General features: G+C 35.8%; 1 protein-coding gene across 1 annotated transcript in view; it reads left to right on the top strand.

The window, feature by feature from the left end:
* ROBO1 (roundabout guidance receptor 1) overlaps nucleotides 1–26,711 on the top strand; it is a 687,859-nt gene that overhangs the window by 89,516 nt on the left and 571,632 nt on the right. The window contains exon 2 of the mRNA XM_036406668.2: nucleotides 2,253–2,394. Coding sequence (XP_036262561.1) covers nucleotides 2,307–2,394 — 88 coding nt within the window. The 5' untranslated portion in view covers nucleotides 2,253–2,306. The remainder of the gene's footprint in view (nucleotides 1–2,252; nucleotides 2,395–26,711) is intronic.

Raw genomic sequence — 26,711 nt, 5'->3', positions numbered from 1 at the left:
CACATTACAATGAGAAAGTAAATCTTGAACTGAAAGTGTTATTTTTCTGGTTTTGTTTGAAGAAGCAAAATCAAAGGACTGGCTCCTCATCTTTGTGTTAGAACCAACATTCAGTCTTGTGCTCACACAGAAAGTGAAGGTGAAGAAACAATGGGAATCTGAAACCAAAGCAGTAAATAGCTTTACAGAGTAAGCCTATATTACTATACAGAGAAGAAATGGGTATTCTAAGGGCCTGAGCTTGCGAATTTCAGTCTTGGAGTCCTACCATGAACAGCATTTAGAGCAGCATGTAACACCCTGGCCATTAATTGCAGTTAACTCTGCCATTAAGAGCTGTCAAGCTGTTTGCAACAGAAGAGCAGCCATATGAGTGATAGGGGAAATTAAAAGAATGAGAATGGAAGGAACAGGGAGTTTTTGTGTGCAGTGTGGTTGAAATGAGAGGAAAAAAAAGTAGTAAACTATGTTGTAAGACAGGCAATTGTAATAGGAAATGGATTTATTATTATTTCTAGTTACTAAGATAGTAGAGGCACACGTGCAACACAAAAAGAAAATTTTAAATGCAACATGTGTAGGAGATTGAATCTGTTCATATGAAACTTATTTATGCATTTTTGAACATCCAAAAGTGTCAGGTGGCACTGAGTGCTCCCAGTAGTCATGCAACTCTTCAATCTGTAGTCATTAAATATGTATTAGGTTTACAGATGAAACTCCTCTGTCCCAACAGCACAAACAAGTGACTGGTGTCACTGTAGTTTTCTTCACTATTGCGATTATGTCTGCTGGCTTTTAAATAATGTAGGATTCATCATTCAAACTGGCCATCTCTGAGTGTACATTAACTACAAGGAGAGTGAAATAAGAAGTGTAGTTGCAAAGTTATCAAGGTCTAACATAATTATTTATTGCTGGATTAGATTTTGATGTGTCAATGTACATCAGATTTACAGTTGCTTGGTGGTGTCTAATTGTTGGTTAGGGTCAGGCAATTTGGCACATCTCATAACTTGACAGACACTTAAAACAGTGTCTGTTTTCACCATCAAGAACTTGTCATGAACCCAGATACTCTGGAATATATGGACTGTTACATTCTTATGCATTTGGGTTTGTATTCAGAGAAAGGCCCTTTAAAAAAACCAAAACACTCAAAGAACCTCCCCCAAAATGAATCAATCAGATTTCAGATTGTGTGTTTTTAATTATCTAAAAAACATCTTACTGCTTTTAGGAATCTACTGAATTCATCTGAAAAACACCATATATATTTTAGAAAGTTTTAGAGGAAAGGCATTTGGAACAGGCTGAAAACAAGGCCTGAGGTCCAAGGAGGCCATGGGGTCTTCCCCTCTGGGGACATTCCAGTCCCACTTGGATGCACTCCTGTATAACCTGCTCCAGGTAACCCTCCCTTGGCAGGGGATTGGACTGGATGAACTTCAGGGGTCCCTTCCAACTCCAACAATTCCATGATTTCTGGACAAGTCTATACTAAGCACTAATGTAGGTAAACAAAGTAGGATGAGCAGAGATGACTTTTGAGCACTGGTAGAGCTGTGAATGCTTTTTAATCTACAGATGTGGTCAGAATGATGGATCTAAAAATCATATTTTGGTTAAAAATATTTTCTTATTTTTTTACTTCAAAATATTGTCTTCCTTCATAAGATTGCATTCCTGTCAATTGAATGAAAGTTTTTTTGCCCTTAAGAACATAGAAACTCACCAGAAAATTGTCTTAACTGTTCAAGTTATTATTGGGTAAGATTATCCTTAATCCTCCTTCAGCAAAACATAGTTTCATAAGAAGACTCAAGTGAAGTTTTAACCCTGCTTTCATAGTAAGTTGAATAGCCTTGACAGTGGTTCCAACTTAGGCAAGAGTTCAAGTATTTCCAGCGCTGAAATGGATTAAGCATGTACCTAATTATCCTGCTGAAGTGAGCAATTTCTTTAATAACTTAACCAAACAACATATGTGCATTTAAAACACATATGTGCACTATGGGGATCCTAGTGTCTCCCTTTAAAACATCTGGTTTGGGGTTGTCTGCTCTGCAAGGATAGCTAATATTGTGGTTGTGGTTTTTAACTGCCTAACTGTTAAATAATTTAACCTTGTTTTAATAGCTAGAGCTGTATTGAAACCAGCATTCTTCATAGAGTTACTCTGGACAAAAATATTTATTAGAACCTCAATTTACCATTAATTCTTCTGTTCTTATTTCTGTGGTGTATTTCAGGTGACATTTGCTGTTAGTGCTGCTGAGCTGGTGTAATGCAAGGAGGGACACATCATGAAATGGAAACATTATCCTTTTCTGGCTGTAGTAGCTGTATTCAGCCTTTCCAGATGCCATCAGTTACTGGGCCAGCTCATTCCAGGTAGGTACCTTTTATTTAAACATAAATGCTCATGGTTTTTTTGCTGTCCATGTTAACATGTGCATGAATATACCTGAAGTTCTCTCTGGGTGTTAAAATGTGTGTATGCATGGAGTTAGGAAAGTTGTGAGCCTATCTGCATGCATAACACACAGACTTTGGCAATTTAATTGTATTGTCTGTGCTGCAATGTTTGGGGTTTTTTGAATGCCAAGGGAAATATAGAAAAGGAGTGGCATGAAAATATGACAAGGTTAAGGTGGCTATTAAAGCATTTCTTTGATTAGCACAGTTGGTGGGGGGAAGATATAGACAGCAGAAACAGACTTGAATATCAAAGAGAATTGGAAATCTATAGAGAACCTTCCTGAAGAAAAGCAAAATAGCAGCTGGGGAATGCTGAAATGCAATGTTTCAGTGAGGCCCAGAGATCAGGAATTGTCCTGGTGCTTGCATATGGTAATTCTTACCAGTTCAGAGAGGGAGTAGTGTGTATACAAATGGCAAGATACTGTACAAATTTATAAAGAAGGTGGTGGTAAAATAGGGAACCTGTATCACTTCAGCAAATAGTGGATTTTTGTTCTAGTTACACAAAGGAAACCAAATGTTAGATGGGTTTTTGTTTAAGAGCAAATCTCTAAAAGCAGCTTCCAAGTAAATCTGAGCAATTTTCAATATTTGGAAGAAAAATCTAAACAAACTTTGATCAGTTCTGCTAATGATGTACAACCTTTCAGGAAAACACAGCTATATAGAAAAAAAGTGGCATGCTGGTTTTTACTGGTTGCTTCTTCTGCTTTCCATCTGAATAATAATTTAGATGACTTTACTGGCTTAATTTGTAATTTGAATATGTTGTGAATACAAAATTTTGTGGCTATAGAATTCTCTTCCCCATATCTTTGAGCAACTAGCTCAAATACAGAGTTCTGAAGGAAAAGAGAAAGGAATAAAAGATTTCCTCAAGGATTTGTTTGTTCGCTTGTATTGTATGGTGGTTCACAGAAAATAAGGAAATAAATTATTGGGGGATTTTTCCTGCTTTTGTTGGTTTTCAAATGTAGAAAGACTCCAGAATAAAGGAAGATGTAAGTTAAAATTATCATTTTAAAAGTTTGACCTCGGACTTCAAACAATCTCAAAGCAATTTACCTGTCACAAAGACATCTACTGCTCGTTTTAAAAGGAATGCCTGCAGATCCAAATGTATTTGCTTGATAGCTACCTCCATCCACTTGCATTGGTTTCAATTTAGTCATAGTTTCATAGTCTTTACTAAAAAGACTGTTTTCATTGTATTACTTTTTCCCATCAAATTAGTTTCAGAATAAAATCACAGGTGGCATTTTGATTTTTGCCCCTGCTTTGTAATTTTCATCACAGACCTCAGACTTGAACCAAGAGATTACTGTACTTGGCCAGACATCAGCATGCTGAGCCTTGCTGGCAGGAGGCCAGGAGTGTGATTATCACAAAAGATCAAATAAAGCAGGATTATTTTTTTTTCCTTTAAGCAGTTCATCCCATTCATTTTGCTCTTTTCATGTCTATTCCTTACAAAGGCATGTCTCTTTTAATTTTTTTTCAATGTACAGGAAGAGAGAGAACTGTGAAAAATCTCAAACTATTTCCTATATTTAATGAAAGAAAATTAAATAATGGTTCTTTAGAATTCTGCTGCAGCCATAAAAAAATTATAAAAATCAATAGAGCAATAGGTAATAGCTTCTCCTGAGGATTGCTAAAAGCACTAAGCAGCTGAAATGTCTGTTATCATAGTACTACTAAATTGTGATATTTTATTAGAATTAAAATCCTGCTCTAAAAATAACAAATTACATGGCAATATTTTTAGATCATGTTATTAGAAACGTTTAAAAAAATGAGATGTTATGGTTTCAAAACACAAAATTCTGTCTTACCTAAAAATTGAAAATATTCCAGCCTTACTGATGACGTAGCTTTTCATAGGAAATTAAATTTATCAGAAATGTGTTAGAGCTTACCCTCAGATCTGGAATATTCAGCTTCAGTAAAATGTGATGAATTTTAATAGTAGCCTTATAACTTGGAAGCATTTGTTGTAGTTTTTGTTGAATCTTTTCATATATTCTTGTTGAGTCTCACTCCTTTGCATATGGGGTCCACAGGGAAGCACTGTCTCCCCCCTTTATTAAAATCATGGCTGAGCCTTTCATCTCATGTCATTACATCTTACCTCTAATTCACATATAAAATACACTCACAATTCCACTATGGCTGTCTCCTGAGGCATAAAGTATCTCTGCCTTGGCACATCTTTATTTAATCAGGGATTGAACATTATCTGGGAAGGATGTGATTTTTTTTTTTCCTTGCCAGTTGCTCTGCATATTTTAAAGCTAGAAAACTTGATAGCTGATTTTAAAGTGCACTGATCTAAGAAAACATGGCATTAACTAATGCCATATTATATTTAGATGCATATGTTGAGTTCTGTGTTTTCAGTTAAGTCTTTCAAGTGTTTTAAAGTTAACAGTTACTAGATTGTCAAAAAAAACAAAAACAAAACTATACATGACATACAGCAAAAAATGCTAATAATTTGAACTGATTTTTCTTTTTGACATCAATAACTGCAAACTTACAAATTTTTGGACTGCTAATGGAGACAACAGGAGCATTTCTGCTGAATTTGGCAGGGTTTGGAAACTGGTTCTTAAACACAGTGACTGTTGTGGAAAGTCTCTCCATCTGAACTGGAGCAGATGCCACTTGTGTTGTTTGTTGTCAATCCTTGAGATTCACAGAGATACCTGCACAAAGAAAGCCTTGTAACAACATGACAAATTTGTCAGCAATGCTGAAAACAAACAAAAAATTTTGAATGCTTCTGATAGATTATAATAAGATTTTTGCAACAGAATTCTCTATAGGTCTTACAGAGAGGAAGATAAGGAAAATAGCTGTTTTGAACCCAGAATTTTGAGAAATTTTTGACAGGAGCTTCTGTACCTTTATGGTTTACAATTACTGTTCATTGTTTCTCCAGAAAATAGGTTTTCTATAAGAAATGCAAACATATATCGTAGTATAAGATGTATAAAATGTACATGAAAATGAACTAAAATGAAATATAAGTTTGAGAAATTATTCATGGCTGTAAGGGTAAAATAACAAAATAAGCAACTCTCTTTGGTGGCCACAGAAGCTTACTGAGGAGAATCAGTTCAGGATTTGACTTTTCCTGGAGCAGAAAGTAATATTTTACATTTCCTTTTCCCTAATACTTCCTGGCTTATTACTGAAACACTACAGGAAATAAATTCACCCTCCTACCTTGCTTGCAACAGGAGACAATTGTTCATAATGAATCTCCCATAAATTCAGATTGCTTACTATAGCATCTTAGAGGCAGTGAAAAAGAGGGAATTGTTTTGGGATCTGAATACTCTTTAATTACAGCTTTTGTCAAGTCAATCATAATTCAGTAACATAAGTAAGTAAATTCTTTCATGTCTAGTTTTTCTTTTTTAATTGCTGTTAACTTTTTAGTACTCAAAATACTCAAACTCATCTGGCTAAAGAAAACAAGATTTGTAGTTTTGACCTGTTACATTTCTGAGCTTGTTCTCAGAATACGAAACTTAGGATTTATATGTCTGTTTGATACATTTTAACAAGAAATTACACATTTTTCTAATTTCTCGGCAACCTGTGAAGGTGTATTGAATAAAAGTTTTGTAGCACTGGAAGATATTAATTTGCTGCTTCATGAGAAAATCAGGATCTTGTAACATTTTCTGTACTTTTCAAGAGCCTGAATGGTTTTTCAGTCAAATATTCAAAATAAATCTGTCAATGACTGGACAAGGCATTGAATAGATCAGATGAAGAACTGAGCTAGTTTTGTGGTTACACAGGTCTTTTTTTTGAGAATAATGTGTAAAAAAGGGCATGTTCAGCCAAACTCAACCAACCCATGCTGTCTTTTGGCATAGGCTGAGAGTCAAAGAGAATTGAATGCTTAAATTTCATGTAAGCCCCTGATCATGAAGATGTGAAGAAAGAGTGAAGCCTCATTGAGCTAAGAAAATTAAGTGATCTTGGCACTTGTTGAAGAGAGTGGTGGATATGGATTTAAATTCCTTCATTGGGAGGTACTTCAGGGTAGTTTTCACCTTTTCTGAGCAAGTGATCCAACAGCAAAGCTCATAGTAAGAAGCAATCGGAGGGATTAGTGGTTTCTTGTTATAAATTTTTGTAGTATTTGAAAGTAAAGTGATGTAGTTAACTGTTGTGAGATGAGCCAGTAAGCCTTCCAAAGCTTGATTTTTAAGTCACAGGGAAAATAAGCTAAGGACAGAAGGAAAAATGCCAAACAAATACTTAGTACCTGAGAATGTGCTACTTTATCTGAGCTATAAATCACTGAATAATCTTAATTCTGAAGAAGGAAGGCTATGATTAAAAAGAGTCAGGTTTTTAAAAATAAGTCCTTAAATTCCATGCAATTTCTATTTCTGTCCTTGAATCTGAGCCCAAACAAAGATAAATGTTATCTATATTTTTATTTAATATATACATATAGATATGAGTTGAAGTGAGTAGCTCAGATGTAGGAACACCCATGGAATCAGGGAAGTCATTAGGTTGGAAGGCACAGGGAAATCATTTAGTCTGCACTGGATTCGCTTTCTTTTCTTTTCCTTCTGTGTGCACTCATGAAACAACAACAGGAGGGAGTCCATTGCCCCTTGCCCTGCTGGCTGTGCTCTCCCTAAAGCATCCCACTATGTTGGTAGCCTTCCCTAGGTCAAGGGCACAGTGCCAGCTCAAATCCAGCTCACCAACCAGGCTCCCAAATTGATCCTGACATGCTCTTAAGTTTCTATCACCTAACTTCTACTGTAGAGAGCGTAATCATGGAGGGTCTGTTCTGCTGACAGATTGGAGTGGAAAGAAATACTCGTTTTGGTGCACATTCTCTGCTAATTTTGTTTTCACAGCTTTATGAAGTGTCACTCTTGGCCATAAATTGCATTTTTGTGATCCTAATTTAATACAGCAGTGGCAAATGCATCTGTAAGTGATGTGTAGCAAGGGGTGATGATTTAATGTATTGCTTCCACTTGTAAGTGCCACCAAGTTTGTAGGTTGTGCAAGTCAAGGTCACATTAAGGGAGAATAGAAAGACTGCTTTAGGCCTTGCTGGGGTCAAGGAAGATGTTGAAAGATGTGCTTCCATCATGCACATCCATTTAGCTTGAAATGGACAGAATATTGTTGTCAGTTCAGAACTGGAAATGTAAACCAAAACCCAATTCAAGCACCCCTCACATTTTGGCTCCAAAGGAAGGGTTTTATTTAGGCTGAGTAAATAAAAAGAGAGTTGAGGAATTAAGAAAAACTGAAATCTCTGCTCTGGTAAAGATCATGTTTACATTCATATCTGCCTCTTGCTTCTCTCTTATCCCTGCAAAGTACATAGGCCATCCTTAAACCTCCTGCAGAAAGAAAGAACTAGCACCTGAGATCATCTCATTTCACCACTGCTCTTTTTTGTGTGCATGTGCCTTTGTAAATATGCATAATGACATACAATTATCAGTTAATAATAACTCTTAAGACTGATAAGTCATCTTGCCTCATGGAGCATTCAGCTTTCTTTGAAGTGCAGAGCAGTATGTCATCCTCCCTTGTAGAATATTTTTAAAATTTCCTAATATTCATGGACTAATGCTAGATCCCATTATGTTGTTATGTGATGTATCTGTTATCAAGGAAATACTATGGTGTTTCCATGGTCTGACATTACCATGCATAATTTCCATTATGGCTATACAAATGAGATTACTTAACACAAGAGATAGTAATTTCTTGTTATCAGGAAATGAAAAGTGTGTAGTGTATCTTGAATAATATTTTCAGTTAATATACCTACATAACAATCATGTAATTTCTTTAGTCATCCATCCCTGTTGATAGAAGTAAAAGGAAATAGCTATTTTTTAATTAATTTGGAGTATTGTGACCAAATTTTAAATACTTTCGGACTTGATTATATGCTAGCTAGTTTTTACAGTTTTGTCATTTATCTGTCTTTTTCGAAGTATTCAGATTTGTGTGCTCATATTTTGCATTTGTGGACTTTTTTTTTGTGTGACCTTAGGTTTTCCCTGTTGGGTGGTAGGTTTAGTTTTGTCTTGTTTTTTAAGTGTTTTGGCCTTTTTGTGATTATTTTTTTTCTGACTCCTCTCACTGCTGGAGAGGATGACAAAGGTTTCTAATTCCTATTAGGCGAAATGTTGTGCACGCAAAGAGAACGTATATTAAAAAGGAGAAAAAAAATCCCAGCACGTGCCTTGCCTTCCAGAGATTGCCACTGTGTACACTGAGGTCTTAATAAATAAAAAGATTGCCAGCTGTACTTCAATTCACAGCTTCTTTATTAGCCTTTAAAAAGAAATAAATAAAGCATGACGCTTTATTTAATTGTCTGAATAGACGGAGACAAATCAAGAGGCACAGTCAGCTGCAAGACACTTAATGAAGAAATCCCTATTTTTAATCTAGCTGTGGAAGACACAACTCTTGTGCTTTGATGATGTGGCCTTTGTGATGAGCCTGGCTGGAAAACCACATGTGCTGCACCATCTTCCTAATTAAGTCATCAAAATGCACTGGAGCAACCGGAGTGACTTGTGTAGACCAGGAGAAGTAATTTTAGTTCCTCTATTGCTTGGTTAATAGAAAGTGGCACTGTTCTAGATTATGACTGATAGAGGTGAGATGCTACAGCTGCTGTCATTGTGCCTGTAGGTAGGTGCCTTTATGAGCTATTTCTGTGTGTGTAAGGAGGAGTTGGCTTTGTCTTTCTTGTCTCTTAATTTTCAAGGATGTAATTTCAGAGGTATTTCACCTTTTTTTTTTTCCTTGAGAAGCTAATGCCTGTCATTTTCCTCAAAATATATTGATATTCTACTTGTTTTGGATGCTCTGACAGAGCATTCACAAAAACTGATCTCAAAATCAGGATTTGGGAAGGCTGCCTGCTAAAATGAAATTTAGGATGAATGAGAAGAAAAAAAAAAGTAATTACAATCATGGGGATAAAAAAAAGTTGGAGTAAATATAATGAGGACATAATCAGTGTTTCTGTATGGACTTGGTTGACCACAGCTGAAGATTTTGTAAATGTGTAGACCAGAACCTGAAGTTTTTATTGGTAAAATTTTTGGTAAATTATTCTCATTCTGTGTATCATGAATAGTTTTACTTGAAGCTCTTAGCCTCTTAGAGACAAAAAATATGCCAGTTGTGAAAAGGGTATAACCAGTTTTTGCATACCTTTATAATGCAGATTCATATGCATCATAAACTTTGGTTGCAAAGCTTTCCTAGTTTACTTAGTTCTGTGACACTCCTAATTCGATAAGGTTACTATACATGTATTTGCACACTAGAATCTAAGAAAGATACATTGGCTGAAGTTCTTCTGTAAAAATTGGGTTTCATATGGTTAATGGAGAAACTGGCATAAATGCTCTGTCTGTATTTGGAGATAATATAAATAGAATTTTCCTAACAAGTTGTTCTAGCCATCTTAAAATTAACAAGAATAAATGTTTCTTTACATAATTTTTCAATTAGCCTGAGAATAATTTTCAGTTGGAAAAGTAGAGCACAAAATGGCATAGTCTCTCTTGACTCTAATATTTGTTTAGACGATCAATCTGTTAATGCTTCAAAGCAATTTCGTGTCTTTAACGTCAATTATAAAACTAATTTCAGTCATATCAGTAAAAGAATGAAACAATTTACAAGGGTGTTTTCACTTATGACTACTCAAGGGGTTACAGTAGACATATCTGCACTTGCTAATTTATTTTCAGTGCAGTGAAATAGAGTATCTAGAGATGCTTTATTAGATATTTTAATAAGTGTCGAACATATTTGCAGAATTCCTGCCCTGACAAAGGGTGATTTATATGCACCTGTATCTGCATATGCAGAAAAAATATCCTTTTTTCAGTCTGCCTGCCACCTTATTTTTGCATAAATGAAACAGGAAATTACTGCCTTTTGACTAATCTGAATTTTAAATCAAAGTGATATTGGTGAAAGAAACAAGTCTTATTTTAAGCTTATTTCTCAACTGTTGGGTTAGATTGACAATAAATTTATTCCAAGTGTTTATAGTGTGATGGTACTTTCAGTACAGTACTGTGCAACTAACTATTGCTGCATCTTCTTTATTCCAATAATTTTTAATGCATTTTACAAATGTTCATGAAAATCCTTTACTTTTCTCTAAAAGGAAAGGTTTCATAATTGCCACACAGTATTTTGACTCAGGAGAAAACTTGTATATAGCCCATATTCAGAGGAGTCAATACTTTATATTTGATAAATTTAGCAGTGGAAGGCTGTAGGTGCTGGGTGTTCCAGTGACATTCTATTTTTAATACAAATTAAACGTTTTTCCTACATTATTGTATATGAATGGTTAAAATAACATGTCAAATATTCTATGTATTAGAATATTATTATTATATGTGTTCTGTGTAATAGCTGCTACTAAACCTCTAAGTCCCCTTTCTTCTGCTGCATGAAAACAAAGGCACTGCCTATCCTTTACAAGTGTGTTTTGCTCAAGGCATTGTTACAGGCTACCACAAAGATAAAAGAACCCCTAAAATTGCTGGGAAGCACATCTGATTAGCCATTTTTTGCTGTTAAGTTCCCATGTTTAGGTATTCCTTTAATTACGTTTTGGGTGTGTTTTTTCTTTGTGTTTGGTTTTGGAGTTCTTTTGTTGGGGTTTTTTTTTTTAATTTTTATCTTTCTCCCCAGTATTACCCTAAAGGTGAAATTTAATTATTTTATTTAGAACATGGTTTTTAAATCAGATCATAAATGACTGAGCTTTTAAGCCTACTTATTTTGACACACAGGTGATCACCAAGGTCACACTTCTAATATATGAAAATAAAAAGGCAGTTTATGGTAAGCAACAAAGAATGCTTGTGTGGTTTTTTTACCACCTTTTCTGTCTTTGCAAAATGGATCAGCTATGCCCTTCAGAATTACATTCACATGCAGTACCCAAAGTATGATTAAACAATTTCCAGTTCTCTTTATGTCTATCTGGCACTTCAAAATAGAGATGAAATGTAAATGTTCTGTACATGTGTAATACTGCTCCAGAAAATATGCTTTGTTATAGTCTCTTAGACTCGTTAAAGGTCGTGGCACTGACCTAGTACAGAGCTGATCACTTGTGCTTTTTGAAGGTACTTAGTGTGTGAGTGTGTTGTCTTTGAGGGTATGTTACTAAAAATGTCTGGTACAGGTTAACTTTTGAAATTTGATGCACACTTAGACCTCTTTGCTTGTTTGACCTGTAATTCATAAAGAAGCATCATGTTTTTGAAGGATGTGGTGCCCACTTCTGTTCATGTGTTTCCATCATCTCTTTTTGCTACCTCTCTTAAGTACATTTTTGCTCATGAATGGGAGCTGATCCCCTGGATTTCATCTGCCTCTGAAATCAGCAAATCTGGGCATTGTGCTGATTCAGAATTGGAGTTTAAACATGTTAAAATTCTAGCCTTCAATTATTAGATTTGTTACGATTTACAGTCTGAAATAGCTGTGATTTGCTTTCCTGCAGATGTTGTGTTTACTTCAGCCACCTTGCACAAGGAAAGTAATATCTGTTTTAATTTCAACTCTTTGGTGGCCTGTTTCTGAAATAACACCCATGGAGGCCTTCTGGTTTTGAGGTGAAGCTGTTGCAGTAGTAAAAGCTTCTTAGGCAATAACTTTGTTTTAGGACTTGGGATGAAGAAGGTAATTTCTGATTGGCCTCATAAACTAATCATGGCAATCTAACATACTGATCACAACTGCTGTGTGAATTTAATTAAAATTTTTCAAAATATACAGACAATTCTGCATTTGAACTAAAATGCATTAATCTTACAGCTGGAAGAGGAAAATGATTACTGCCTACCAGGTTTATTTCCCATCCCTTTAAAGAATTTTTTAAAATGAAATTTCTCTGTCCTTGAAAGTCTAAAAAAAAAGACAAGACCTCTTCTACATGGAGAGGTCAAAATGTTAACTTAGGTTCAGCTCTTTTCAGCATTCAGACAGCTTTCCCAAATTGAGCTCCCTGCTGTCATGGCTATATTACTTCAGGGACCTGAGTGAGCTTATTTAAAGCTAGCCTGGCACCTTGACTATACATTACAGTCCCTGTTCTTTCACTGTCTGCTGTCTTTATTTCATAGTGCTGCTTTTCTTTCAGAGCTCTGGTGTTTTGCCCTATTGTAGACATTTTGGAAGTTATAACAGAGCCTGTAAATGAAATTGGCTTCTGAGTCCTGATTTTTTTTTTCCCCTCCCTCCCCATAAATATTCTATTATTAAGGGATTTTGTCTCCCATGGCTTTTGTAAAGGTGTGCAGAGGGGTTTTAAATGGTTGAAGTTATGTGTGCTTTAGCAGGAAATCTGCATCCTTGAGTATTTCAAAGAAACTTGGTGCATTGAGAAAAAGGATGGTCTGAGCTCAGTAGTAGCTTAGGAAGGTATTCAGTCAATGTCAAGTGTGACTTTGAGCTCTAGTTCAATAAATTTAACCTTTCTGTTACTGCAGCAATTCCAATCAATCTGCATTGCAGTCACCTCATAGGTAACAACTAAAATCCCTTGATAAGCACTTGCAGAGCAGTCTTTTGGGCTAATTCAGGAAGACTGACAAAACTAGAAATAAACCGACTAGTCTACTATCTTTTTTGTTAAAAAAAATGATTAAAGAATGTATCATGTATATGGCTACAGTAACAATATGTTTGAAATTGATAAAAGCACATTTTCCCGTGTGTTTTTTGAATCTGAAGGAAGATCTAGAATAAAACTGCTCCATTCTGGCCAGTTGTGTAAAATCCTTATTCTGATAGTTGATGAAATAGAGTCATGTAAGTAACTAAGCATAAGCAGTATTTTAGTACTACACTAACAAAGTAAAAAATTCCTCTAAATGGCCATAGGATACTGACAGTCACCATTAAAACTTATACATGAATTGAGTTCTGCCAAAATGAGGAATCAGGTGATCTGAGTCATCTTCAATCAAAGCCTTTGTCTTGCCTCCTATTTTAATGGCTCCATTCAGCCTCAGAGGTACATTGTTTTATTTCCCAGCTGTAAAAGACTGGTTTGCTGCATTTTCATTGCAGAATTCTTCATTCCTACCTTTTTTATATTTCCTTATGTTTGCTTTATCTCATTTATCTACAGAAATATTTATTTTTATTTTTTTAGCCTGTTTATGTCACTAAAATATGCAGGAGTGGCATGCTATTTTTATCAAGTGCAAATATATTTTAATTTATCTTTTTCCCATTCAGTTCTAACCATGCAGTGAAGTTCTCTATCACTTGGAAAGTTTATTTCAGTCTTCATTAGTGATAAAGTAATGGACTCCACCATATTGATAGCTCCACTTATTAGGAGCTATCATTTGACTGGCTTAATCATTTAGACTGCCATTTTCTATGTTTCCAGGTACACCAAGTTCATGTTTTTTTAAAGCAGGAGAAGTGGCTCAGGGTTGTTGGGGTTTGTGTGGTTTTTGGTTTGTTGATTTGTTTTCGACGAGAAGGTCAGATAAAATAACTCTTTAGTAAATCTTTAATAAATCCTTGAATCTTTGGAGCAAGAACTTAAAACTGGTCATGGGGCTTGCTTGGTGTCTTCTTGTCATTTCTTAGAAAATTTACTTTAAATGTACTCCAGTTGTATATGACCAGGAGTTGTTGTGTTCAACAGCTGATGTTGTATTTGATATATTGGTGGAATTTGAAGAAAGGCTTTTTGTTTTTAGATTAGAAAGAGAAAATCTTGTCGATCCTATGATCATTGCTGCTGAAGAATGGGAGTTGGACTCTACTAAAGTTATCAGGAAGATTACCCAATCTTTTGTGTTCTTAAGGTGATGTCAAATTTCCCAGAGGGAGGTGCTGAGTGGAAGGGCCTGTCTGTTGAAATCAATGTGGAAAAGTCAGAGGATGGTTGTATGAAAGGATTAGGAAAACAGAATATGCTGTGTTAGTTGAGTACATCTGTACTCAAAGCCTGTTTGCTTCGTGTCATTATCCCATTTAGTATGACATGAGTTAGCATTTCATGCTATCAGCTCTGTGTCCATACTACCAAAACTCCTGTTGCAGACATGTTACTGTGAACTTATGAACTTTGATATTTTGTGTGTGCTTTAGCTTATCTGATAGCAATGTATATCTGTAAAATATAAATTTTGCTGCTCTTTCATTTTCTTTAATTCTCCTTCCTTTACTAGTCTTCTAATCTGTTCACCAATTTTTTTGGCTGTAACAGGAAAGGAGAATTTGAAGGGGTGAGATGTTCAGATGTGAACTGGGCTGTGTAGAGAAGGTTGTAGACAGAGTGCAACAGAAGTGAGTCACCACTGCAAGGATTTCAGAGGGTATTTCATAAAGAACTGGGAATATGTTGGGAGAATGTAAGAGGAGTGAAGGCTGTACTTTGTTGGATTTATGGCTTATGGAACAGTATGTTTTTCTACCATATCCCACCTATATTAGAGTGTACAGTGCTCCTGAACTGCAGTCAGGGTAATATAAAAAGAACTGTAGATTTTAGCATGTCTGTCTTGTTTCCTGTGCAGCCACAGAGAACTGGAGCCCATCCGTGCATCTGCCACAGATTTCCCAAGTGCTGCTGCACCAAAGACCTCAAACAAATTGCCAACTCAGACATCAATAGTGCACATCTCATTCCTGGCTTATCTAATTTGACTCCATGAGCACATTTTCCAGCAGGTCTAAGCATTTGTATATTGTATGTAGTTAGAATTACATAAAATCACATTTTCCACCACAAAATAAGCTTGTTAAGGTTGAATATGTTGAAATATTCTTTACAAATTAGGCATTCCATGTCTCTGTTTATCTGTAGAGTATTGGTGGAAACTCTTGGCATTAAGGGTAGTAGTTTCCTATACCTTCCATTTCTGTTTAAGGGAAGAAATAATATTTTACGTGGAGAAAATTATCAAGTTCACATACTTTGAGAGTATAGTATACTGTGGGAGTGTTAAAATAATGCAATAGAAAATCCTCATATGTTGTTTTATATTTTTGCATATTTATTAATATATTTTACAAATTTTAGGAGGAAAAAAACAATAGGGGTTTACCAATAATTAAGCTTCAGTACTGCTGTATGCAGAACTCTGAATGTAACTGCTCAAAAACAGTGGCCTAACAGCACTGTAAGTTTTATCTGTAAACTTAACAGATGCCCAAATATTTGCAAAAAAAAAATAATTTAGCAACATCTTAACCAAGAAATCTCGCTGTGTTGTGTAGCACAGTGCAAGGTTGCAATAAATTGTTTGGGCCCCTCAAATATGCAGATTTTCCATCTCTGTGCTGAGAGATGGAAAATCACTTGGTGATCCTCATCCATCTAAGCAGCATCACAGACATGTCTATGCAATGATGTAGGAACTTGCATCTGAACTGATCCCTGAAGCTCTGCATAATTTATACCAAATAAAGTGAGGCATTCTAGGTGCATCTGGTGCCTGTGGGGGTTGCCCTCTCTAGTTGAGTGTTTTCTCCCTCAGCTAAGCTAAAGACTATGGGTTTACCTTTGGTCAGATAAATCCCATCCTCAGTCTGTTTATTCTCTTCTGACAACCTGGCTGTCTCTAGACTAAACAGTGGATATGCTGTTGTGTATCTTGCACCTATTTGTCCTATAATTACCCAAATTGAAGCCTCAAGGCAAAGTGTTATATTGCTGTGCTCTAGTCTGCATGTTCCTGTTTTCTTTCCAGGGAAACCCAAGTGTAGGAAAAAGGTCCTTGTTGCCAGCCTGAAGATGGGGTCAGTCTGGGGATGTACTATTAGACCCACTTATTTTGATGTAGCATGGAAGTCTTTAGATTTTAGATGTGAGACCTGCTTCATTGTCAAGTTGATAAGAGAGCTCAAGATGCTATATCATAAGAAAAGTACTTTTTCTAACCTTTTCTGGCAGCAGCTCCAAATTGTGCAGAAAGCTCATAGCACTAGTGCAGAGAGAGGAAATATTAGGGATTCATTAGCATTCCCCAAGGTAAGCAAGGCTGTGGGAACACATGATATCTTTCCATGGCATTTTTTGAGCATGATACTCGAAGAAATGAGGAAATTTGAAAGCCTTTGTGAAGTCTTCAGCACCCTTGCATCCTCTTGGAAGGGATGCTGGGGTGACTGCTCAAAAGCTTGAATCATGAGTCACGAGCTTCAGCAGCTGGGTGAGAGCATCTTGCATCTCAGAAGAGCAAAGAGAGTTATGCCTGGAGCTTAACTCTGGGCATGGTGCCTGAAAGTTAACCAGACTCAGGAGACAAAAGTTCAGCTGTGTAAAGCTCAAGGAAATAAATTAGGGAATAGTTATGAGGGCCTGAATTCATTCCCGCTTATGTTAAGTGGGGGCATCGGAGTTAGGGCACTCTTGCAGCCAAGGTGGAAGTGGGCTGAATTATTGCTTGACTACCTGTGTCTGACCATGGGCTATAGAAGGAGACAGTAATGATATGGGTGAGTGTCTGATTTTTGGAGGAAATTAATTGAACACTTTGTTTTCTTATAGAGATACTCATGAGACTTCTTAGGAAGTAATCCAGCCACGCTCTCCAGGCTAAAACCTGCATTCTCATTTTCTATTGAGCCAGGAAATGTGTAATGCTACATAAGAAACAGTGCCAGCATTGTGAGGGAGCCCTGACATCACTTGCTCTAATATGGGATTCAGCAATTATTTAGGCTCTCCTCAGATCCCTGAGCTTCTCCAGGTGTCAGGCTCTGAGGAAAATCCTGAATTCCTGTACTCTATTTTTGTCCCAGAATATGTGTGTGTAGTGAAAGAGTGTTACATTAAATTACAAGCTATTTGTTCTTGGGATTACTTTTTTCCCCCTCTTCCAGGAACTAAAAAAAAAAAAAAAAATCTTAAGAATGCAGTTTAAGAGAACCCAGGAACCATCAGAGAAGGTAATTTATTACCAGACTTTGTCTTAAATAAAATGGGTTCACAGTTTTATAGAAAATAACAAAATGAAGTATTGCTGCTAGGTATCATGACCAATCTTTAACTTTTGCACTGGAAGAGATATTCTATCCCATTAATGCACTTTACGTTTAGAGAAGAATAAAAAGAAATTAATGTTTTGCATAGAATTTGTTTGCTGACTTTTCCTAAATGTTGAATTTCTCTTTATAATTGCTCTTTAAAAAAAACAAACAAAACATAAACCCATGTATGATAATGTAGTTTTGTAGAGGGCCAGAAAAAAAGTGTTGAGGTTGAAATAACCTATTTTGAAAGTTGCTTGGCCCTTTCTGATACAAAATATCATGACAAGAAAATTGTGAGATCTTTGGCCTGGGACAGGGAGCCAAGAACAGAACTAAGAACCAAAATTTCCTGTTAGGATTGGCCAAGTTAATAATTTGGTTGGTTTTTTTCTGCATGATAGTTAGAAAAGATAATCAGAATATTTCATTTTCAAATGTAATTTTAAATTTTGTTTTATGCTGCAGTTTTTAAAATCACACCACAAAGATTTGTAGAAGAGTACAAAACAAGAGAAGAAAAATAGGTTTGGGCACGCCTGGTCATATCAAGACTGGCTCTAGGGAATTACTTCAAAACAGGCATGGAAAAATGGGTTTTATAATAATTAGAACCAACATAACCAACTTAAAACTGTTTAATTGAACTAATTTAAATTTAAATTGAGAAGGAATACCTAGGAAATACTTCATTTTACATGCTGCTTGTAATACAAATGTCAATCTATTCATTTCATAAGCATGAAAATAACCCTTCACATTCCAACTTTACAGGAACATCCCAATTCCCTAATTTATAGCATGTGCAGATAGTATTTGCATAGTGTTACATGTAGGTATTTTACTCCCACAACAATGTTTTATTTCTTGATGTCATGCTTTTTTAATCTCTACTACACTCCAAATCACACTTGAAAATATTTTGATCTTCTCAAAGTTTCTCATGATTTCTTACATCAATTACCAAAGGCCTATGATATTTATCAACCCCAGACTGGCTCACTGAAGTGAAATGGAATGTAGAGATTTCATGTTTTCCATACTTGTCTTTATAAATATTTGATGTTCTTTGAGGTCTAAAAATATTCAGGGAGTTAACCCTGCAATTATTGTTGGACCAACAGAGATCACAATCCTTTACAATTAATTGCAACTCATAAATTGAACTTATCCATCTGATTAATGACTCAGCATGTTCATGTTAGTGTTTTACTGCTCCTGTATTTTTACACGCTTTGTGAATTAGAGATGTAGTTATCATCCAATGTTGCAAGCATAGTGAAAATATCCATATTATTATTGCTGTGCTTTTGATACTGTTTATTACTCAGACTTCTGCATGAAAGATTTTATTTCTCTATTATTAAAAGCCTCTTTAATTTGCACATACAGAAGTCATTGCCCCAGCATGGTTCAGAGGTAATTTCCATGTTAGGGCTATAATTCAGTGTAGTTTTTTGCTGTAGCAGTGAGCATCCTTACCTAAGGATAAGAAATGCCAAATTGCTTACTGATTTCTGAAAATTATATTGCACAAGTGAACCATCAAATTTTTAACTCTCATTCATATGAATAATGGAGCAGTGATCCCAGTTTACATACTGTTCATGAAAAGGAGAAGGAAGGTCTCCACTACAGACAACCTGCCACTTTTTTTATCACTCAAGTGCTATTTTTCTCAGATGCCTTTTGGGTTTTGAGTATTGTTTTTGAGGCACAGAATACTGGTTTTGCTGAACTGTTATTAATAGCTTTGCAAGACTGGAATTTTTACAGCTGCACAAAATCCATCAAGTAATATCTAATTTTTATTACGAACTGAGTACATTTTGGGAGAGAAGATTTTGCTCTTGTTGAGTCCAAGTCTTTGACATAGCAGGCATTGAAAGGAAGAGCAGATTCCCTTTACTGTGGAGCCCTACTCTCTGAACTCAGAGGGCAATGAGCAGAGAAAATGCATGCATTTGGGAGATTACTTGGTAAGGGTGATGGAAATTGCTAGATAAATAGCTGAGAGGCTTTTACTAAACACATCAGTGAAATTAAAGAAATGCAGTCACAGAGAGAAGAGAGAATAAAGGGTAGAAGTCCTACAAGTTGTATCCTTACAGCAATATTTGAGGCACATGTTCACTAGCTGTTGAAATTTAGAGTGAGCAGCCTGGGAAGTGGAGAACTGACATGAGAAATAGAGCTGTAGCCCAAAGGCAAGAGAAAAGGAGAAAGGAGCCCCAGGAATAATACAGTTACTTTCTAAGAGTAAAGCAAAGTAAAAAGAACATTTGACTAAAGGATTTAGCTCTGTGTGGTGACATGTCTGGTGACATGAATTAACCTCCCGTGTGCCACTCAGGGAGACTTTTCAGCACTCACAGTGCAATTCAAATGTGTCAGACTGACACTGAGTCTTTCTCAGAAGTCACTATAGTCACTCTATCTTTTTAATACTTTTATATCAAAACACATCACAAGCTCAGGCAACTACTGTGTTTTCAGCTAAGTGTGCAAGAAATGTGCTTCTAAATGGATTCCTCGGAACATTATTTTATTAGTGAGTTTATCTGAATCTATATTAATTCAGAATAATAAATTGTATACTGTCTCAACTACTGTAGTAATAGAGAATATAGAAGTTTTTTAAAATATTTTTAAAAGCTGGGAATTAATGTTTACTGCTGAAACTATACAGCTGTAGCATAAGGCCAGCTCAAGAAGAAGCAAGATGATGAATACTTATTACTATATTTTATCATTGCAAAAGAAGACCTATGAGTTTTGTGCCAGGGTCTGGCATAGAGAAATTTATCCCATAATCAAGGGATTATTACTTAGAACAAAAAGATTAAACTGATTGCTTGCAAGAAAGTCAGGTATAATTTCAAAATACTTATTTTTTATATGTTGTGGTTTTTTTTTTCACATGCAGTGATGCTACCTTTATGATCCTCTTTTTGTTTATACTTTTTTTTCCTTTGACAAGCTCTTTGAGTAGACTAAATAGTATTTTAAAAATTAACATAAGATACAGGAATAGAAAAACTTCATGTTGACTACACTAAAAATTGCCCTTTTCAACCACATAAAAATCACTTTCAACAGAAAGCATGGAGAAAAGTACACATCACTTCTTACTATAAGTCTCATAATTAATGCAAAATTAGTTGATTAAAGGCACTGTTCAGAGATGCAGATTCACTCCTCTGATACTCTGATCCACTCTTCTCAGGGCTCTGAAAGAATCACAGGGTGATAAATGTCTTGTATTTTCAACACTTAGAGATTGAATTATGTTGGATTTAAAGTAATTTCATGCTGAGTTTATCTTCTGAAAATCAGCATTGTGGGAAGTAACTGTTGAAAAGTCATAAACAAGCTTTTTAGAGAAATAATATTCTCCTAGGCTTCACCTAGCTTTATTTTTTAAGGAATAGAGTCAGCAATGAGAAAGACTTTGTGGATTAGAAAATTAGTAAAATAAGAATCCAGCATGAGTTCAGCTCTTTGATTACACAGTAATGAATACTGAAATCCATCATCTGAAATTAAGCATTTCACTAAAAGTGAGATTCTCTTTTCCCCAGCCAAGTTTCCATAAGCTTGCACCAAGACTGACTTCCAGGGTAGCTCGATTTTACAGCATGGCTTCTCAAGAGATTGAGAGGTTTCCTCAGCTTTTTGTATAAACCACAACTTTTTAAGGTGAAATTTCCTGTTAGGCTCTGAAAACAGGAGGAAACCTCAGTAAAGAGCTTATTCTAAAAGATCCTGTACTGTGGGATGAAGAGTTTTTGTTTTTTATAGGACACAGGAGCAAAACTAAATCAGTTCAGACTGGGGAGTTGCCAGATTGCAATTGTTTTAATGGAGAAAGTGCCTTCTCCTCTTGTAATTGCAGTGAGGGATAAAGAAAGATGGGGAAACAATAAAGAAATGTCTTTTATCTGAGAGGAAACACAATGTAGTGGAAAGGTACAAAAATAAGCATTCAGAGAAGGTAGCAGTGAAGTGCCAGATTGTAACAAAGTAATCTTGATCACTCAAGCCAAAAGCAGGAAAGACTTGGATATGAGAAAGTGAGCTGTGAAAAATGTAAGGACAGACCATCAGTTACTTTTATATAGCTGTTTCTGAAATTGTCACTAGTACATATTCTACATAGTTTTAAAAAATATATTGGCCAATATATCTGCCAGTTCTGAATGTGCTTCATCATGATTCCTGTTAATTAATACTACCCTGACACACATTTTTCACAGTCAAGCAACTGATTCCAGCCTGCAGACTAAGCTACCTAATTACTTTGGTTAAGGTTAGAGGAGATTTGGCTTAGTTTAAAATGTTCCATCATACAGCTTAAAATTCTTATCCTCATATTCTTTCAAGCTACCAGATCAGTGTGAAGTCACCATATGATAGGAAATCTCCTGCTGAAATACATTAATCTATTATTCCTGTTATCTTAATATTTGAATTTCTCCCCCACTCTAGAAGATATCAAAACACAGTTAAGTGACAAGGCATTCATAGGCAATCCTTCTGTTCAAGTTAAATCCTAGGTGCTTTAATACATGTACAACATAAATCAGAACATGGTATCCAGTACCACTGAGATTTTGAGGAATTTCTGGTCCATCAGGCATCATTAAAGCAGAGAGTGTGTGGTGTGATGTGTTGTGTTTGTGTACACGCGTACACGTGTGCCAGCTCTTCTGGGCACCCAGGAGCTGGGTTGTTTTTGGGAAGGAACTAAGATTAGGCTCCAGGTGGGAGCCTGATGACATCACCAGGAATGTGGAATAGTTTGGACAGTCACAGGAATGTGGAATAGTTTGGGTTGGAACAGCCTTGGGAGGTCACAGTTCAAAACAGGGTCAGCCACCTTCCTGTCACTTCTGGGGAATGTCCAGACTCACTTTGTACAACTTAGCTGAAAAACCATCTCCAAAGTTTGAGAGTCTTCATGGGGGAAAGCTTTTTCTTGTATCCAGTCAAAACCTCTTTCTTTTCAGTTTTGTGTCTTTAATCTTCATTTTCCTATCCCTGCAAAGTGCTTCTCTCCTTTTTAATGGATCCTGAGTTTTTAGTGCACCAGCATTGTAATGTAGGTTTGCCAGTCATGTCAGAAAAATGTTCTGTAGTTTTTACAGTAACAAAAAGTAACTGAATGCCTTTACTGATAATTCTTTGTAATAATTTTTTAACAGAAGATTCTAACGTGGTTTATCAACATATACTAAGTGGTCACACATTCTTTCCAGTGTGGGACTGTCATACAGCAGAAAGATAATGATACTTTGTTAGCAATTAACCTATACATTTAATGAAAGACTTGTACAATATGTTTTGATGCAGGTCATATTGAGAAGTACTGAACTGTGTCAATTCTTGTTATTTTTTCATTAAAATTAAGAGAATGCAGAATTACTACTCAGCTACTATGACCCACTTTCTAATATTCATGCTGTGAAATTAATTGGGTGAAGTACTACCTCTTTCCATTTACCTACTGTGGACTGTCTCATGTACAGGGTGGGAAAATGTTGATGGGATAAAGTCTTTCATCTGTTTCTTTTAATTCTAGACTTAAAAGGAGATTTCAAGTGAAAGATTAATTGTACTCACTCCCAAGGTTGAGGCTGTTCCTGTGATTAGAAAAGGACATTTCTTTTCTGCCATGTAAGGTGTTTGTATGGCATTTTGCAAATTTAATTGTAGTAACTTTAGAAAAAGTTAATCTTTAAGTAATTATTTGAGATTCCATTTGGCTATGTTTAATACATGTTATGTTGCTTCTGGTCCTACTGCCAGTGAGAGTTCATGAGCAGAGAAGAGATTGGAACTCCATATAAATATCCATGTTTAATACCTGCATTATCTGTACACAGTGTATGTAGTGATCCAGACTCCAGCTTTATGCCTGTATATTTAGAGAGCAATGAATTTTGAGTGCCAGCAAAATGTATTTAAAAGATTAGCAAGAAAAGATCCGAAAAGCTGTGATGGTTTTACATATTCTTTGGGGATGCATTCATGTGTACAAAATTACTGGTGTGGATAAATCACCCAGGAAAATTCATAAAATTCATAAAATTGCTGGGATGCATAATTTGTGTTTTTCTCTACAAATGTGAGATGTGATATAAGATGTCATACTAGATTATTTTAAATGAGCTGTCAAATGCAAGTTAGCTCAGTGCTTTCTGGTTTTAATGAATTTTGAACACCAAGCAAAGGGGGCTCTAATAGTGGAATAAGGAAAACATTATAGAAAGTCTTTCACAAATGACATTCAAAGCCTCCTTATATGCATACAAAAATGCCTATGATAACTAAAAATCTCAAGTGCTCAATGTAGTGAAAAAATTAATGGATTCAATGCATTTTGGAAGCATCTATTGCACTTCTCAAAAATACAATCAAAATAGTCTTCTCACGTTCAGATGGAAGTGGAGTTTTCAGTTATTTTGTTAGTTTGTTTTAGGTTTTGTTTGGATTTTTGGAGGGTAGGGTTTTGTTTTTGGAGGGTAGGGGTTGTATTTTTTGGTGTGGTGGATTTTTTTTTTAGTCACTGGACAGGGAAGATATGTGCCATCCTAGCCATGGCTTATTTATGTCAGTGTAGGGTACGGCATGTGCTAAGATATGTGGGCAGTAGGGTAGATTGTACAGGTCTAGACCTTTACTGTTCTCAGAGGTAAAAAAGGCAATAACACTGCAGAGAAAATGTACTCTTTCTTCTGATTCTTCTTGCAAGAGAGTTGAGAAGGATGGGCAGGCGAAACAAGAGAAGCATGAAGATGGGGCTAGCAGTACAGAACTTTACATCTTCACATGAGGCATTTTTTAAATGGACCATTTTGTAACAAAACAAACCTTCCTTACTAACCCTGCACTTGCTTGAAGGTAGAAATTATTGCCTTTGAAGCTCCAGTACCTTCATTTTGATGTTAGAATCAGCCTCAGCAGGGAAATAGGAAAAAAGATCCATTTTTATCCTAGTATTTACTGTAAATAGATATAATTTGAAAGTCTCATGGCTATCCAAATAAAAGCCAAAGAGAGGGAAATCTATTTTGTGGTAGATTAATATTGTCAATGTGTTATAATGAAAGGGTCAGTCAAAGTATATATAAATTTTTACATACTCTTGAAAACTGCTGCAGAATGATTCAAACTGGTTTTAATAGCCAGATATTGAAGCTGGAGTTGCTCACATTCTAAAGGGATGCAGATGAAATAGGATTCACAATGAGTGTTGCTCTTCTAAAGAAATTGGCAAAGCATTAAAAGAGGAAAAGTGGCACAACACGTGGCTCTTCACTGAAGAATTACCCCAGTTCTTCAACATGGTGCTGTATTGCAGTTTGCAGCAGTCATTTTAGGCTCATTACTTGTGACATGGAGATTTCATTTGTATGTATCTGATGGTTATAAAATATTTTGGGGATTTATGTGTGGGGTTTTATTTTTGCTTACCCCGATAATAGCAATCAAAAAAATAAACACAATAAGGGTTAAGTTTGTTACATTTCCCTGATTGAGCAGCATCAGCCCTTGTATCCAGAAATGACCAACTTTAGGTGCTGTTGGTTTTGTTGTAGAAGGCACCTGGATGCTAGTGTTGATTATCATAGAATGATGCTGAAGAGATTTTAGCAAAATAATGAAAATAGAGGTAAGGAAAAGAACTGAAAAATAAAGAATTTAAGTAGAACTGTAGTCTCCAGGCAGAGTCAAGTCAGGCAGGAATGAGAAGACAAAAATAAAAGGTTTCTTTTGAGAGAGGAGGGAGGTCACCAGCAGAGTCACACCTGTCTGGGTTATTCAACAATTTCATTAGTAGTGAAAAAGTGGGTGTGTGTGAACAGACAGAATTTACTGATGGCACCATGTTTTTCAAGGTAATAGGCACAAAGGCTGATTATGGTGAAGGGAAGAAAGATATTACCATGCAAAGTAACTGCAGTAAAACAGCACATGAAATTCAATCTAGATAAATATGAAGTGATGCACATGGGAAATAAACTATTCCAACTTTACATATGTAATGATGGATTCCTAGCTGAAATTATCGCATGGAAATGAGCAAATGAGATTTTGGAGTTATGATTGATAGTTCTGTGAAAATGTCAGTTCAGAGCTCAGTAACAGTCAAGAAAAAGGCAAATCAAATGTTAGATGTTATTAGGAAAGGAATCTAGTATAAGGCAAATAACTTTGATATGCAGATATAAAAATCTCCAGTGTGCTAAAATTTTGGGTGCTGTCTGAAGTTGGTTCTAGTCCTGTCATCTCTGCAGTCTGTAGTGGAGCTGGAAAATGGAGAAAAACAGTGAGTGTGACTGAAGAGAAAGACAGACTGATTTGTCAGCTTTAGGACTAGTCAGCCCTTGAGAGAGACAGTTAAAGATGGAAAGGATGGAGGTTTAGAAAATAGGGTTGTAACAGAGGAACTTGGAGAGATTGCCCACTGGATTTTCTTCAAGAACTGGAAACGTTCTGTAATATTTGCTGAAAGGAGAAAAACTTGTGGGAAAAATAACTGTAAAACATGAACAAGTCACCTTGTTACTCTTTTATGTAACACTTAGTCAGCTTGGAGGACTCATTGCCACAAAATGCCATGTCAAAAACTGACTGGAAGAATTAAGATAAGAAAAAGTGCCAAACAGTACTTTCAACAGTGCAAGTCCATGATTGTTGAAAGTATGCAAAGAACATTAAGGGGAGAGCACTATTCCTTTGCCCAGAGATGTGCTTTGATAGGTATTGATCACTGTCTGCTGTTGGAGGCAGGAATTAAGACCTTGGTGAGCTGTTCTTATATAAAATGGTATTTTAGGCAAGACCAGTATGAAACCACCTCCCTATTTATTTATGTTACAGCTATTTTTTCCCCTGGCTGTACAGCTAAATGTAAAGTTCTGGGCTTAGACTTTAAAAAGTGTCAGTTTGATGATAACAATTATTTTTACTTTTCTGATGCCAGGAAGTAATATGTATAAAATTTGTCAGAGTCTTTGTATTAAAGTGATATCTAAAACAGCTGTTATGCAGACTGCTGAGCTGGTTACCTGCCTTAGCTGGTTACCTGAATTTTTCCCCTGTTCCTCTGAAAAATGTTATGTGGAAAAAAAAAATAAAACCATTATCAGAATCTC

The sequence above is a fragment of the Molothrus ater genome, chromosome 2 (genome assembly GCF_012460135.2).
Source record: "Molothrus ater isolate BHLD 08-10-18 breed brown headed cowbird chromosome 2, BPBGC_Mater_1.1, whole genome shotgun sequence".
In the NCBI taxonomy this organism is placed as follows: domain Eukaryota; kingdom Metazoa; phylum Chordata; class Aves; order Passeriformes; family Icteridae; genus Molothrus; species Molothrus ater.
The sequence above is the reverse complement of the archived record's forward strand: the minus strand, read 5'-3'. Positions and strand labels throughout refer to the sequence as shown.